Source organism: Limanda limanda, chromosome 2 (genome assembly GCF_963576545.1).
Source record: "Limanda limanda chromosome 2, fLimLim1.1, whole genome shotgun sequence".
Taxonomy (NCBI): Eukaryota; Metazoa; Chordata; class Actinopteri; order Pleuronectiformes; family Pleuronectidae; genus Limanda; species Limanda limanda.
In genome coordinates, this window is record NC_083637.1 from 28,915,969 (window position 1) to 28,932,426 (window position 16,458).

Genomic DNA, 16,458 nt, shown 5'->3' on the forward strand with positions numbered 1-16,458 from the left:
GGAATGAGCTTGTAAGACATCACAAAACTCCAGGAACAAAGAAGACAATGTTCTGCACTTTGAGCTAAATGCTGATATCAATTATATCAATGTCAGTATTCACATCCTGATGTTTTACAGGTATTTTTTAGCAGTGAATCCCTAAAGCTAAAACAATCCATCGTAAAGGGGAAAATAAAATAAAGCCCATCCAATATTTGACGAGAGGTTTCGCTCACAACCAGAAATATCAACCCCAAAGTCACTAGGATTCATTTTTTTGGGAGCATTCGTGTCTACAACAAATTTTGTGCCAATCCATTTCATTGTTACTCACATATTTCCATCTGGATCAAGATCGCAGACCTACACTTGCTTGGTTTTTCCAACTTATTTTCACAATATCATCCTTTGTTGATTGTTTAACTCTAACTTTTAAGATCTGACAGCATAGTTTTAGTCAAACAACACTTTATTGGCACTTGGCTTAAGATATCCAGATGGCAGAGCTCTCTCCACTGCATCTGTGACTCTCAAGAAATTATAAAAAAAAGTCAGTCTAAAAGTCTCTGTGATGTTTTTAAAAATGAAAAGAAATACTGTATTGACGTCACCTATGTATGATTCACAGTGTAAAAGCTTCATAGGATTGCATGATACAGAGGTGAAAGCAGGACATACATTCAGCTAAAGCAGCACATGACAAAGCAACACTCCATCCAAAGGAAACACAAGCAGCACAGCGGTGTGGGGACATATGGCCATTTATTGCGTTGCGAGAACACCACCGCAATGAAATGGCCCAACCAACTCCACAAATGTGTCTGGGAAAGCTGGACAGGCACAGAGAGGGGTTCGCAAGAACGCCTGTTGCGCTAAGCACTTACCTGTAAATATCTTTATGGATACCGTTTGATAACAGGGGCATTTTGGGTGGGAGTGTGTTGCTGTGTCTACCTACGCCCCTGGTTTTATGAGTGGAGATCATGCACAAAAAGCAAGAGAAAGAAAATACAATACATTGGCTGTGAGTGAAGACATCCAATGCAAAAAAATAAACAAGATAGAAATGAATAAGAAGAGATTTGACTTCTTTGAGGTCATCCATCAAGCGGGTCTGTAATCCCCTCACACACCGACCAGTATGTTGTGTGTGTTCATGTGAGACAGTTGTGGGGGTAGACAATAGTTGGACACGTACTTATGAATGTACTTCAACTACTTGACACATACATATGTAGAATTTGTGTTCATGCAGTCGCACAAAAGCAGACATATAAGATGCAGTCAGGATAATTAACAAACTGTGTTTGCACTGACAATGTCAGCATTGTGTTACGATGAAGTTGTTAAAGTATAGTGAGAATGAAAATGATGAAAATGGTGTATTGTATTAAAATAAATCTGAGTGGTGGTTGTCTTTCTTTTCTTTAAGTCCTTTTCGTTACCTGTTAGTGTGCAGGCACTCGGCACTCCCGCCCCGGATTGACCTGTGCATCTCCAGGACCTCACTGTCATTGCCATGAGGATGGGTGAACAAATGAGAAACAACCCAGAGGAAACACAAAAAAAGAATATGGCAACTCAGACAGGCAAAGTGAAGTTATGAATGACAGAAACCAGGAAATCATAATTCTGAGTTTCAATCAAGTTTGAATTTAACAATAGAGAATGATTTAACAAAACCAGTAAGACTAATTTCAAACTGTTAGTAATATTAGTAGAAATTAGTTTGTTAATACCACACTGCAGACACTGAATAATCAAGACAAGAGTCAAGCTTTAAGAAATATAACTAAATACATGTATGAACTTGTGCAGTCTCCATAAGTACATGCTTTATAAATGCATGATGGAGACCACAGTTGCTGAATGACCCACAACGTTGTGTATCATGTTCTTTCACATTACTTATTGAAACAATAACCACATCCTTCGCCCACAGATCCATAAAAACAGGGTACCTGTCCTCTGAGTATTCATAGTCCGAGTCACCGGAACGTTGGTGCTCCAAGTGGGAGTCGTGGTAGCGGGAGGGGGAGTGGGAGTGGTGGCGGTTCTGATGGATCTCGTCCAGACTCCTGATGAAAGCAGAAAATGTAAACGAGGCTTGATATTTTACAGTTCAGCCACAAACTTAACAAATAACAATAAATAAAAGTATGGAAGTTGTATTAGAAAACCAACCGAATTGCATTGTTTATTCTATAAAAATTGAAGTATTACATTACATTACATTTCATTTAGCTGACGCTTTTATCCAAAGCGACATAAATAAGTGCATTCAACCATGAGGGTACAAACCCAGAACAACAAGAATCAAGAAAGTACAATTTCTTCCAAAAAAAGCAAAACTACAAAGTGCTTTAAGTAAGTGCCATTTAAGTGCTACTAAAGTATTCATATCAGCGCAAACATAAACGCAGATATGTAAGGCTTACTTATATGTTATCACCTATCTGATATACCTTTGGGCTCTAGTAGAGACACTAATAGAATAATGAATTAATTTCCATACTGTTGTTTGAGTGAAGGTCTGTCCTGTCAGCTGATACATGCTCATTATAGCGCTGCACAAGCCAGTTGTATGTGATAAATCAAGGGTGTATCATTACAAAGGTAAATATACAGTGAACAGTGTATGTCAGGGTAAGAGTCCAGCTTGCTTTAACATATTTGGCAGCCTCCTGGTCTCAGAACAATTAATAACATTGTCAGGCCTACGGCCATTAACAGAGATTTACAGCACATGTGGTGATTCAGCCATAAAGCAGTGAGATTAAGAGCCTAAATAAATACATGTTAACAAGCTGCAACAAGGATCGGACACAAACACGTTATAGTCACGGAGACATTGCATTAGAAACACTTACACTGAGACTATTGTAGTCCACACGATAATCTGAGTAAAATGATAAAACATTTGGACGTGTAATCTGAATTATATAATCTCAGTGAAGGATATGTTTTGATGTAGTGTACATCAAGCTTTTGGATACTAGCCGTCACAACAACATGCTCTCCGCTGAGAGTTATTAGGTGATCGTGTTGCTGATGCTCACCTTTGCATTGGCACGTGTGCCGGCCGCGAGCGGGCCCTGCACGAGTCCTCCCTGTGAGGAGAAACCGAGCGAGAGCGGTGCTGGACGGCCCGCTGCTGCTCAGGCACAGCCAACGTGCTGCCCCGCTCTCTCTCCCTGGAGTTACGCTCTGCATCTACACACAAACACACACACACGCAAAATTCAAACACACAATAATACGAAAATGTTTGTTGAATCATGGATTTGTGTGAGCAGAACATACACCGACATGGATACACACACAGCAACAGGCTCACACATTCAGGCATTACTTCTGTGTCCTATGCTAGGGGTGCACAAGTTGTGAGTGTTGTGCTAATGACGACCACTTGAGATGCCATTCTCCTACAGTCTGTAGAACATCTCAGCAGGATGTTTTACAGGCAAATGACCAGCTAGCACACAGGCTAACGAGTCATGTGAGCTAGCCCGAGTAGCAAACTGTTTCTGCCATGTCTCTGTCAGACCTGAGGTTTGCTTACAGTTCCTGTTTTAACCTTTTCACATGTGAAAGAACACACTCTTGACGCCTGGGGGACCTTTAACCACTGCAGCAGTAAACAAACATCATTGGACATAAAATGTAAATATAATACACTATGATGTTTTTTTTTTTCTTGATTTTAAAAAGTACAAACAAGTGTACATAAAAATCCTAGAGTAATTGGATATACTACTTGTTGTAAATATGTTATTATTATAATTACTATTTTTCCACTGAAACAAAAGCTAAAGATAGTGGGCATTGGTGCATTAAGAGCCATCTACCACAGTGTCACACTGACTAAAAACATAATGAGAGTAATAGATTTATAATACATTCCTGTGATCAATAAAGTACATTTCTGTGTTGACTAGCATTTAAAATAATAAAAGAGACACAACTCCCTATGCATTTATCTGTTTAGGTGTACAATCTACTGTATACAGAATATATGGTAGAGTAAACATGCACAATTGTGTCCAGTAAAAATGCATTGTTTGTGTGCATGATCACAATCTGAGCTCAGCGTTTGAATCATGAATTAAAGAAGCCTAATTATGCAAAACTAATTTGCAGATTGTGAACAATCATTTAAATTCCCCATGTGACAAATCACACTCGATTGTGTATAGCCAATAGAAATGTATAATTAACTGATGCAGGTCCACATTCAGCCTGACAGGAGAGGAAGCCACAGCAGAAACAGTCAAACAACAAAGCAGTTGTGGTGACTCTGTAAATTCAGCTTCTAGTTTACTTGTCCGGTGTCCTGTAAGTGAAGTAAGCAACCTCTGAGCAGGACTAGAAGCATGCAGGTGTATGGCAGGAGACTAAGTGGAATGGCAGTGAACAACAGTAGCTCGGTGCGTCAGTGTTTCTACGGCCCAGCAGAAGAGGAGAAACTGTTCACTGCAGCCTCGCTGAGGTCCAGTATACTGCTGAACTTCAGCTGTATACTGGCTGAACACCACAGCACTGCAATTGAAAAAGTAGCAGTCCGATAGTAATATGATGAATTGCAAAAGTCTTCAGAGTGTTACCCTTTGCTGATACAGCAAAGATCCATTGTTTTAATTTGGGTGCAACTTGTTCTAAATCATACAGAGGAGCCAAAAAGGAGGCTGGAAGATTTAGGATCATCAGAAAGAGGGAGGAGGCAAGAAGACGCTGTCTCACCCAGTGCTGGACGCCTACATGCTACTATGAGGAAAAATTCAGTAACCATGCCCTCCCCACCCACCTTTACTCACTACCATCAAACCATCATCAAACTCTGTATCTATGATGCGATGGGACCCTGCGCATACAAACACACACAAATACACATTTACAAACACACACATACAAGACAAGGTAAGGTTGAGCAGTTCTGTTCCACTGAGAGACAAAAAGAGAAAGCTCAGTGAAGCAAAGGTTAGCAACCGGACACTCGAAGTACAGTAAGTTCACAAAAGAGAAAACTTCTTGATATATATATCTATATATATATATATCTTTATATATATGCACACAGCCTGGACATGTAGGGTGTATATCCAGACATACTCTGTAGCTTCTTGCTGGGACTGTCTGCATGGACATGTCGGCGTGGGAGGTACGGAGACGGCTGGGGCAGAGGTATGGAAGACGCGTCATGTGTCTGGAGTTTGTACCAGTGAGGAATGTCGTCCAGCAAGGCCGTCTCCAGCTCTATCAGGATCTGAGAGGGGAAGGACGAGGGAGCAGAATAAGAAGTGAACAGTCTGGTGGCGCCACGGAGCATCACAAGTGTTACGGACTGTCTTTCTTTGGAGGCAGTTCAGTGCTGCAGATGTTGAACACAAACACAAAACCAACCTGCAACCTCTGATCCCAAACTACAGATGTGTTCTCGTTGTTGAATATTTGAATACATATGGAAAGTTGAAGAGTTAAAATCAGTCAATATTACAACTTAAAATTACCCATTACACAACAGACTAAACAATTATATAATATTTAATAATTCTGTGGAGCAGAACTATTTCTTTACTCCTTTGACGCATTCCCCCGTTGTGTGGACAAGTGTTCAGACCCACGTGACTTCATCTTCATGTCTCGCCAGTAACACAAGATTTCCATCTGATTATAATGCATTATTTGATATAGTGGATTGACTTAAATCATTTGAATAAAATAGTAAAGCAAATTAAGATGATAATGTGTGCTTTAGATAACATTACGTGAACAGCTCATTCCTTTACGCGTCTAAATTGCCACTTAGTTTTTTGTAAAACCCAGAAAACCATACCCTTATGATATCAACACTGAGAAATAAACTTTGATCGGTGAAAACTAAAGTAGGCATGTATACAAAAGAAGTACAAGTCCACATGTCTCCCCCACCTCGCCCAGGAATTCACTCTCCTCCTCCTGCACTCTGGGCTGGTCCCAGACTGTGATCTCAAGCATGCGTTCTCTGAAGTCCCGCCGGTGAACGTGGGAATATAAGAAGGTCTGGTTCCACTTGGGCTCAGTGCTCTTCTTCACGGTTTTAGTTCGCCGTTTACTCTTGTCACTGAAGCAAAGGAGTGAAAACACAAAGTTTAGATTACAAGAAGAGTGACCTTAAAACAACAAGCATAGATGACTCATGGTGCATTTATGGTAAGTAATACTTGCGAGAGGAACCTGCAAAATAAGGAAAAAAACGACTCTGTGTCCTTACCTCCTGTCAGGCAGGAAGTACATTTTGACGTAGGGGTTCCGAGGTCGTCCGTCTGTTCGGGTCGGCAGGTCTATGGCTAGAAGGACGTTGACGATCAGCTGATGGCCCACTTTATCGTACCACAGCTTCACCTGAAAGGATGCGATGACGGAAGTTAACCTCCATCTATATTCATATGGATTCACAAAGCTCTGTGTGTCCTCCTCCGGATACTCACAGAGAGCTGTCCAGGCAGCACCAGAGGGAGGTCTCGGAGGGTCCCCGGACTAGTAGGGGACATCACTGATATAGAGGGGCGGTCCATCTTTTGTGACTCAAAGGAGCTGGAGCCCGCTGAAGGATGAAGAGAATAAAATGTTTTATTAATTTTCATAGGAAAAAGCTCAAGCAGCATCCGGATTTGGAATTAAATCACAATGTGAAGAGTGAATAATGTCCCACAAGCTGTTTACACAAGAAGTCAACAATGGTAATAACGTCTACAGTCACGAAAAATGCTCATATAAACACTTACTAGATTCTAGAGGAGGGTGGGACGACTCTGGGATTCTTGGGATGTCTCTGTGAAACACAATCAAGAGTCGGTAAAGAAAATTAACTACATCATGAGAATGAACATCAATGGAGAGACACAGTCGAGACATTTGTCGGCATTCATCTTTTTAAAAAAAAATGAATGAGTTCAACCAAGAGTTGTGTGGTAGAAGAAGAGCAAGCACTCAAATACACACTTTCATATTAAACATGATGCGTAACAGAGAAGAAAGGAAGAGCTGGAAAAAAAGGGATTTTCTCTTGGATATGAAGGATTTGTGGGGAGGCATGAGGGTAAGGGGCTCCATCCATCAAATCAACACTACTTACTGATATGCTCTATACACTTTTCTCAAGAAGTTTTGGGACATAATTCGGTGGATAGAGCTTTTAGATAAAGGAAGGAGACATATCAAAAGTGTCTGTCAGATTAAAAATCAAATGGTAGCACTTTGGTATTTTCATGACATTTTTTATATCATATTAATAACATTGATCTTACCCTATAGGTCTTGAAACAACTATTTCAACTTGAGGTTCGGCCTTTGATTCAAGGATGATGTTGTACACTTCTTTCTTGGTTGCCCCTGGCAACGACTTGCCATTCCACTGCAGCACCTCGTCACCTGGAACAACAACAACGATGATCCAGCCTGATTCTATTATTTTAGCAATTATGTCTGTCCATAAAAGCCAGCAGCTAACAGATGTTTGCATTTCTTAATATCAAACTGAAATGTGAAAAGAATATAAAACATACAGTGAGTCTGAGACTCAGACATGTTAGATACTGTTTCTTAGTTTCAGGACTGTGGCTGTTCATGGCGAAGGGGAGCCAGCATTGCTAGGAGACGTGGTGTCAGATATTTTGTTGCACTATTGACCACAAGTGACAAAAGAACACACATTCCTTACAAAGTCAACAGTTACTCATGTTAAAACCCACTCAAGTAAGTATGAGTAAGGATTCATCCACTTTACTCAAGTGAAAGTATAAAAGTACAGGCTCTGAAATCTACTAAATGTATTAAAGTAAAAAGTCGCCCTCTGAAGACCATTTCTCTTGACTGTATTCATCAAAAGAAATGAAACAGCCTCTCAATGAAATTGTTAGTGCCTCCACGGTGTCCGACATAAAAGCAATAAGTTCGGTGGACTGTCACCTGCTCGGAGGTGTCCCACGACATCTGCCAGACTGCCTTTCTTGACTTTGGTAATGAAGGCACCAAGTCTCCCCGTCTCTGTTATCTTCCCTCCTACCACCTGCACACAAAGAATCAGAGGTGCATGATGGGCGATATAATACATGCTATTATAGATATTTCTGCCTGCTACAGCATTCACAGGCATTACAAAAAATTATTATTTCTGGATTAAAAGTTTCCTCTTTAATCCCTTACTCTCTTGCTTTCTTTACTCACTTTCAATTCGCTCCCTAAGCTCTCCTCGAATGATTCTCTAAAGCAATTCAAACACAGCACTCAAAAAAAAGGATGATTTGCTGCTTACTTTTAGGCCGAGGAGGGACCCAGCCTCACGGGGCATGGCGGACCGCTTGCTTAATGTGATGCGTCCAATCAGGTGGTCGCCCTCTTTCGATGGCTGCCATGTAACTGGATGCTACCGGGGACAAGAGGGCCATGAGGACAGCAGACCAGGTCATTTATTAAGGAAGTTACGACATATTATGAAGGTGGAGAGGGTGAGAAAAAGAAGAAAGGGACAGAATGAAAACATATTAATTACATTCATAAATAATGTTAATGTTATATTTTATCATAATGCTGTCCTGCTGAGGAGGGTTTGACAGCTAAATGCTTTCGTTAGATCAGAGTTGATTGTATGGGCATACAAATGTGGTGATCATACGTGAGAGTCTGTTTGAATGTGAGGAGATGTACTGTTGGAACATGTTAAGTGGTCTCGACTGTTAGAACTCACATGCCACACTGCAGGATCCAGTGGATGACAATCCCAGTCCCCTGCAGGCAGAAACACAAAGAGAGTTGGTTTAGCTTTTTCAAACACACAGAGTAGATGTTACAATCTCAAAATTTAACAGATTGGTAACTTAATATTATGGTTTAAATGTAATGAAAGAAAGACTGAATGGTGGGCAATGGTATCAGGGCCTCACATGACCCCAACCATCCATACAATCATTAACTTCTGTTACATACGTAAGACATCATACATTCTTCAACCTTGGTAGCATCTTGCAACTGGATGGGTAACCTACAAAAAGTAGTGTAATGGGTAAAAATAAATTCATATGAATTCACATGTAAAACCTCTCACTTTCTTCGCTACTTGTAAAAAGCGCAACAATGTATTTACTTCTGATAGCTGCAAGCCAGGCACGTTGTCACAGAGGAAACTCAGGTACTGCAACAATTTACAGGAGGACAAAGAAGACAAGGGGGACAAGGAGACCACACCTCATATGATGTGAAGGACTGTGTGTAACGTGAGTTTAATCACAGGTGATGGGTTTGGTAGCATGTCATATGTTAATGAGTTTGACTTGGATATAATTCCAGGTAACAGAGCTTTGCGGATGTGGGCAGTTGCAGGTCTGCAATAATGGACCTGTGCAGTACTCTGACACTGGTATGGGATTGTCCAGCTCTTGCCAGCAAAGACCATGAACCATCTCTACACTGACGAATGGATTGAAACACAAGAAAGAGTAAAACTCAGTATCAGCAGCTTAACTGGATGTTGAGGTTCAGGATCATTCAACTACTAAGAAAAACAGCTATGCTGCTTCTACCCCTGTACCACGAAATAGAAGCAGTGGAAACACAGTTTTATCGTTGAGTAATAGGTGGAAGAACTGTAGTTTTTTATTATATAGGGCATAGATGAGAGGATGGTGAAGTTGCAGTGCAGTATGCCAACCACTAGAGAGTTGATGAAATCCCATGAGTTCCTTGTTTTGAAAATGTATGTTGTAATGTATACTGCATGTTAAGTGGGAGAGGAAAGGAGCCATATACTGTAGATACAGAAGTTGAAAAAGTAAGTGCAGTAGAAAGAAATGTAACTGTCACTCATGAAGCACATCTCAAAACATTAATTCATAATCAAACTGATTCTCTGCGTTCCAAGTTGGCCAGTACAGAACTCAATGCCAGAGCCAGGCCACTATCACAGCATCCCAGCTATCATTAACACTGACAGATGGTCGGGGGAGCAGAGGAGCTAACTGGCCCAGCATCACACCACTGGTCCACCACAGGAATAAAACAGCGACAGGATGACATCAGGAGGGGAAAAGATCTCAGGGGACTGAAGAGGAAGACTGAAGTAAAGGGGAGCAGGGTGAGAGTAAATAGAATTGCATGCTGTTGCAAAAAATAATAATTGTAAATAAATAAATATTGTAATATTCAGGAGGAGTAAAGTAGAAAAACGACTGCTCTCACAGGTTAACCAGTGAGTTCATGTGTACAGGGGATAGTGAAAATCAGAAACAAGTCTAAACAGACACGACTTCTCCAGCTCTTTCAATCTGAACGTCCACTGAAAATGCCAGAGAGGATAAATACTGACTCAGCAGTTTAAAGTGCTGAGTGGAGCGTTTGGGTTTTGGAGGATGAACACGCTGGACAGATTACACAATGTGAGCTGCTCTTCTAACTGATGCTACATCAAAGCATCACCTCTCTGCAGGTATTAACGTATTATTGTTCTTCATAGGCTTTGAGTGTGTGGTTGTGTGTGTGTGTGCGTGCGTGAGTGCGTGTGTGTGTGTGTGCGCGTGTGTGCTCCTATCCCACTCCATCTGCTATTTCACCTATTTCAGTCCCAAAAAATGAGTGTACATAGCTCTTGAGATCACATGACCCTAAATCCCAAACCTGTGTTAACTACCTCCACCACAGAGCCTTAAATCACTTTGTTAATAAAAACATGGTATTTCTGTGCATCTTTAGGCCCAATCTCATTTCACCCCTTGGCCCTACCCCTATTCCTACCCCTTGTTTTCGAGTGATATCTTGCCTCTTGAAACGGAGTCACAAAGGTTAGTGGTTTAAATCTTACCCTTCGAATTGGGACAGCCCTTCGAGAAGCCGTAACATCATCAGTAGTCGTTGCGAAACCTGACACAACTGATGACGTGTCAGGTTTTCTCGATGTTAACAGACGTGACATCATGCAAAAAAGATCACTAGCATACTAATGCTAGCACCCTTGCAATCTCTGTTTTTGAAAATGACTATAAATATTGAAACGATATCCTAATCATTATCTCGTAATTTTTGAATCCTTAGAAAACAAGCAAATACTTCATTTGTGTGGCTCTCTCCCATCTTCATGGTGATTCGTATGGTATTCTAGGTACCCCAAGGTTCCAAGTGAAGGGTCTGAAAAATATTAGTTTCAAGGGGTTTTAAAGCCCCACGCCTTGGCTCTACCCCTCAGTCACTGTATGCTAGCTAACTATGCTAAATATCTGACGATTATGCTAAAATCATGAAGCTGACCTGCTTGAACATGTCACTGAGTGGAAGGCGGTAATTCTAATGAGCAGGTCAATGTTTGGGATTGTTATTGCTCTCGCTTTTGCCTCGCAGGTTAACACACAGGCTACAGAGCTGGTGAAGATTATTTCTGAATTAAACCTGAATAATAACCCTGGTTAAATATCTATACAGAAAACAACAGCTTGATTTTATACTTCACTTTTGCACAGATGAACCGATTCTCCAATAAGTCAAAAGGCCATGTTACAATATCCTGACAAGACATACAGTGTTATATTTGAGGAGTTTTATCAGATGGAAAAAGACATGGTGTGCATGCCCTGTATTTCTATAGCATATTTCTAGTCTTGATGATCACTCAAAGCACTTCACTGAACAGTTTTGCCACTTTCTCCATCACACACACCTCAATCACACACTAGTGACACAGCCATTAGGGACAATTTGGGTTTTAGTATCTTGACAATTCAGCGCCCAGAATGGGGGAGACTGGGATCCAACTGCCGAACATCTAGAAAGAGGACGACCACTCTACCTCAGCTGCTCTCTCTCTCTCTCTCTTTCTCTCTCTCTCTCTCTCTCTCTCTCACACACACACGCACGCACACACACACTCACACACGCACTCACATGTCACACCAATAGCAGACTTCCTCTTCCATTTCCTCTGCACCATCTTGCTCGTCCTCTCAACACCAACAAGTAACTCGTTTTTTTTATTCACTACCTGCTTTCATTTGACTTCAAACACTGAGTTAAGTTGCTTTGTCATTCAAGCTTCAGTCTGGCATATACTGCACTGCACTATAACCACTGCGTATTATTAGAACATATAATCAAAATGTGTAAATATTACACAGCAGCATCCTCTTATACATCATTTATGTTGTGTGATAAGGTTTAGACCAGATGTTTCCTTCTGCATTAATCGATGAGAAAACTCAATCAAATTATGTTAAATAGAAATAAAAGTCAGACTTTTACATTACTTGGTCTTCTTTGTGAAAATAAAACGTCACTGTATGAATTGTTTTATTTACTCCATTTGTAATTACCTTATAATAATCACTATAGGGGAGTGGAGCCACTAAGTCAACCACCAGTACCAGTCCTTATGTCTGAAATCCCATCTATCTGGTTTATAGCTTCAAACTAATAAAGCACTATGTTTAGCTGCACTAGGAGGAGAAATACGTGGCTTGCTGCCAAATTTTCACTCTTTTGATGGCAGCGTTGTCTACAGCCTAAATGTCAGTATAATGTACGTTTCCTGCTTTTCAACCCAGTGCAGCAGCAGTTTACCCGTGGGCTTAAACACAGTCCAAAATTGTGTGGCCGCTGCCACAAAAGACGGAGAGGCGGTGGACTAGTGGCAGAAACTTGGACTATGGCCAGAAAAGGTCTCTGGTTCGTCTCTGGTTCGACTCCACGGAGAAACAACAAAAAAACGAACCTGGATTGATCTGTCCAAAAATCCAAGATGATTCTCCCTACCCTGTCTAGTGCCCCTGAGCAAGGGACCTTACTCCCCTAACATCTGCTCCCCGGGCGCCGTACATGGCTGCCCACTGCTCTGTGTGTCCTGCACCAGATGGGTTAAAAGCAGAGGTTAAATTTCCCCTTGCCTGTGCATGTGTGTGGGATAAATACATGTATCTTAATCTTAATCTTAAAAAGTTGTATGAAAACACATTAGACTACCTGCTCAGCACCAAACAGCAAATTCGAGGAGGTAGTGTAAAGTGTGTTCATACAACTTTTGTGGTGAAAGTGCTGTGAATCTGCTGAGTAAATAAGCAACTGTTTAATAACTAGTTCCTAATATTAATGAAAAGGTGATTATAAGTTAATAGCCAAGTGTTCATTTGAAACATATATCAGAGAAACTACCAAATAATTTATTTTGGCGTTGGCCACATTGTCACAAACAATTTTGCGTAAATTCTCCAATAGGGCAGAGCAATAAAACAATAATAAGTATGACTGCGATTACATTTTCTTCAATAACAAAATCACAGGACGCCCAGTTAATTTTTTTAAAGTTGAAACCACTGGCTCCTGCAAGATTTGTGTTGGCAAAATAGAAGGGGGGTCGGAACAAAGATGTGACCAGTAAAAACTTTTAACAACAAACTAAACAGTAATTTACAAATATAACAATGTAGCAAAAATCCAATATAAATCAACATAATGCTTATGTATTGTGCAAACACTGTGAGAGGTGTAACACGTATAATCTGTCTTGAATTTGCCTCAGACTCAAAGAAAATATAGATACCTATGTAAATTGTCATGTTGTTCCATATATCAATTGCAGGAAGCTTACAATGTAACAGGCTATTATACTTTATGGAACACTTTATTATGAGGCACTTAAACCGCAGACACATAACATGAGGTCACTTATCCCAATTCATAAACCTGTAACATAGACTGTGACACCAAAGCCTCTCCTGCCAATAAAACAGACATATTGATCCTACGAGCCATCTGACTTGATCTAATGTATCTATGTGACAAAACATGCAATACATGATCCTGCAAAACGTGCCACATGCCACAGATGAGGGTAAAGAGAGACATCCTGTTTTGAGTTCCAGCTAGCTAAAGAGTGTTTAAAACAGCTAATAATCCCAATCCACACCATCTACCCATTACCAGTCCCTGGGATATGGTAATCTGGATTAAAACATCTGGAACCGGCCCTTCTGTGACCAGTGAGAGAGATAAGCTGTCAGAGCACAGCTATCTCTGCCTCTTGAACTCAAACACTCTCTCACGTGGCTTTCTTTAGTCCGGCCTAGCATCGCAATGAGCTGCAAAACACACAGGTGCCAAAGCAACCACCAGCATCTGAGCAGCATGCAACCACAAGCAGGCTTGGTTTGTAGCTGGTGGTCCATTGGTGGTTGGCTGGTTGCAGCTGGCTGTTTGTGAAGCATTACATAGCAAGCGAGCCACTGACCTAATTCCACAAATCTGCTGGCCTAAATCACAGGGACTCTCCAAATATATGAGAGCTGTCCTGAGAGCAGCAGGGTTTAGCCACAGCACAGAGGTGTAGATGACACACAGGGATAGTAATGCACTGTGGGATGGGAGAGTGCTTCATCCTATCACTCATCCTATAGTTTTACTGTCTGAAATTAGCATGTGTTGGTATTCTAATAATATTATGAGCCAAAATTTGCCTCATATCTCTACTAGGCTACCAAGTCTATTTTAGGAGGATACAACCATAAAGCTTGGGAAGATTGAAACCAGCTTCAGCTTCGGCAGACTTCCTTCCTGGACCTAATTGTGTAAGGATTATTGAATTCCTTATTTAATTTCATCTGCTATTTCCAGATGAAAAATGTGTTATAAATATATTCACGCTCTTTCTATTTCTTAAGAGTATTAACTATTACCTATTGATGCTGTGGTTCTAATCCAGCTCACACTACACTGAGTATATGGAGTTGACACAGTCGGAAAACGCTCGTGACAATGATGAGCATACAACTAATATAGACTGATTATGGCCCTTTATGATTCCTACACAGAATGAGAATCATGTGCAGATTAGGGATGGACATGTGAGGTAGGTGAGAACTACAACAGCTCAAAACCAACTTTTGGTGATAAAATCAGCTTTAACAAATGAATCTAAGGAACTGTGAATAGCAAACTATGCAAGGTGTGTAAGTTAGGATCGTCAAGATAGTTTCGTAAACTCGTACAGTGAACACATCTGTCCGACTGACCTTTCTCACTGACGCTCTCCATGTCCACGTCCTCACAGCTGGTGTACTCAGGCGTGGAGCCGCCCTCCTCCTCTGAGCTGCTGATGGACATCTGCCGCTTGTTGACTCCACGTTTGCTCTTGTATGAACGTGGAGGGGGTGGCCGCAAAGATTCAGACTGGTCCGAGCTCTGGGAGTCCTTCCTCAGCAGGTTATCCCCACCTTTGTCCCTTGGTGTCCGTATTGTACCCGGTTCTAGACGGCCCTTGTTCAGACCCCAGTCTGGAGGCACCGGTCCCCCAGGTTGGGGCCCTGATTTCAATCCGCCACCAGCAGGTGCAGGCCCCCCTCCAACCCCCACGGTCCTATCCACCGAGTAGGCTCGGTGGTTCTCCAGGACCTTGCGGTCTCCTTCCCCACCCCCACCCCTCCTGGACAGACGGTTTTCAAGCACCTCACATGCGCTGCCTCCTCCTTCACCAGGTCCCAATCCAACTTCGTTGATTGCTAGATCACTGTGTCGTCGTTCATGCCGTACTTTGGACACCTTAGCATGCATGCGCATTTCCTGCTCCTCCTTCTGCGGTTTCACTGGGTATCGGGCCAGATTGGGGTCACTGCGATAACGATTCTGGAACTCCTCCTCACGTCGCTGCCGCTCCCTCAGCTCTTCCTCCTCTGGGCGTCTCCGGTGTGTTTCTGAACGACCCAAGTTGCCCTCTCCATCCTCGTAGTCCTGAGAATGGATCTTCTCCAGCCTCCGTCCGTCTCCCAGTCTTCTCTCTCCTCTGTCACTGGAAACCACTCGCTCATCCAAGGATGACTGAGATGACAACTTCCCAGCAGGTCTCCGGCCACTACCACGCCCCATGCCTCCTTTACCATTTTGTTCATGGAGGGAAACTGGCCTTTTCCTGAACGAGAGGATAATTTGTTACACACATGTATCATATAGTCAGACAGAGGCGCAGGTGCACCACTTCCATGAGCACAGGTGAGCAAAAGCGGAATTTGTTATATGAATAAAATGCTGAGAAGAGACAGAAATAACTGGCGCTAAGCACATTCCTTTCTATATTTGTAAAACCTTGGCTCAGCCGTTTTTGTGTGAACAGATTGCACATTCTACTAATCAACTTGAGACGGATGAATTCTTACCTAACTCACCCACCAAATAACAACAAAGGGATTGAATCAAAGACCTCCCAAGACTAAAATCTGTGACCTAGCTTTTCCACGGGTTAAGCTAGAACAGACACAGATCTATTTTTTTCTTACCTCAGGGATTAAAAAAACAACAGCAGCCTCTGCCAATATACCATAAGAATGGGTCCTGAGCCTCAAAGCAAAGCAAAAAATGTAGTTCTCTTTCACAAATTCTTATCATATTAATAAGAAAAAAGATACAATTTGTTAATGTAAGACATCCTTCAGTGGCAGTATAAAGAACAAATATATCACAGAAGTTGTATTTGTA

At 41.6% G+C, this 16,458-nt stretch overlaps 1 protein-coding gene across 1 annotated transcript in view; it reads right to left on the reverse strand.

The window, feature by feature from the left end:
• Positions 1 to 16,458, reverse strand: part of rims1b (regulating synaptic membrane exocytosis 1b) — a 73,883-nt gene that overhangs the window by 20,265 nt on the left and 37,160 nt on the right. The window contains exons 5-20 of the mRNA XM_061085573.1: positions 15,003 to 15,895; positions 8,708 to 8,748; positions 8,276 to 8,386; positions 7,930 to 8,029; positions 7,269 to 7,392; positions 7,097 to 7,153; positions 6,747 to 6,793; positions 6,450 to 6,565; positions 6,233 to 6,363; positions 5,911 to 6,082; positions 5,092 to 5,245; positions 4,808 to 4,843; positions 3,042 to 3,195; positions 1,944 to 2,060; positions 1,428 to 1,490; positions 867 to 944 (exon numbers count right to left, since the gene is read on the reverse strand). Coding sequence (XP_060941556.1) covers positions 867 to 944; positions 1,428 to 1,490; positions 1,944 to 2,060; positions 3,042 to 3,195; positions 4,808 to 4,843; positions 5,092 to 5,245; positions 5,911 to 6,082; positions 6,233 to 6,363; positions 6,450 to 6,565; positions 6,747 to 6,793; positions 7,097 to 7,153; positions 7,269 to 7,392; positions 7,930 to 8,029; positions 8,276 to 8,386; positions 8,708 to 8,748; positions 15,003 to 15,895 — 2,394 coding nt within the window. The remainder of the gene's footprint in view (positions 1 to 866; positions 945 to 1,427; positions 1,491 to 1,943; positions 2,061 to 3,041; positions 3,196 to 4,807; positions 4,844 to 5,091; positions 5,246 to 5,910; positions 6,083 to 6,232; positions 6,364 to 6,449; positions 6,566 to 6,746; positions 6,794 to 7,096; positions 7,154 to 7,268; positions 7,393 to 7,929; positions 8,030 to 8,275; positions 8,387 to 8,707; positions 8,749 to 15,002; positions 15,896 to 16,458) is intronic.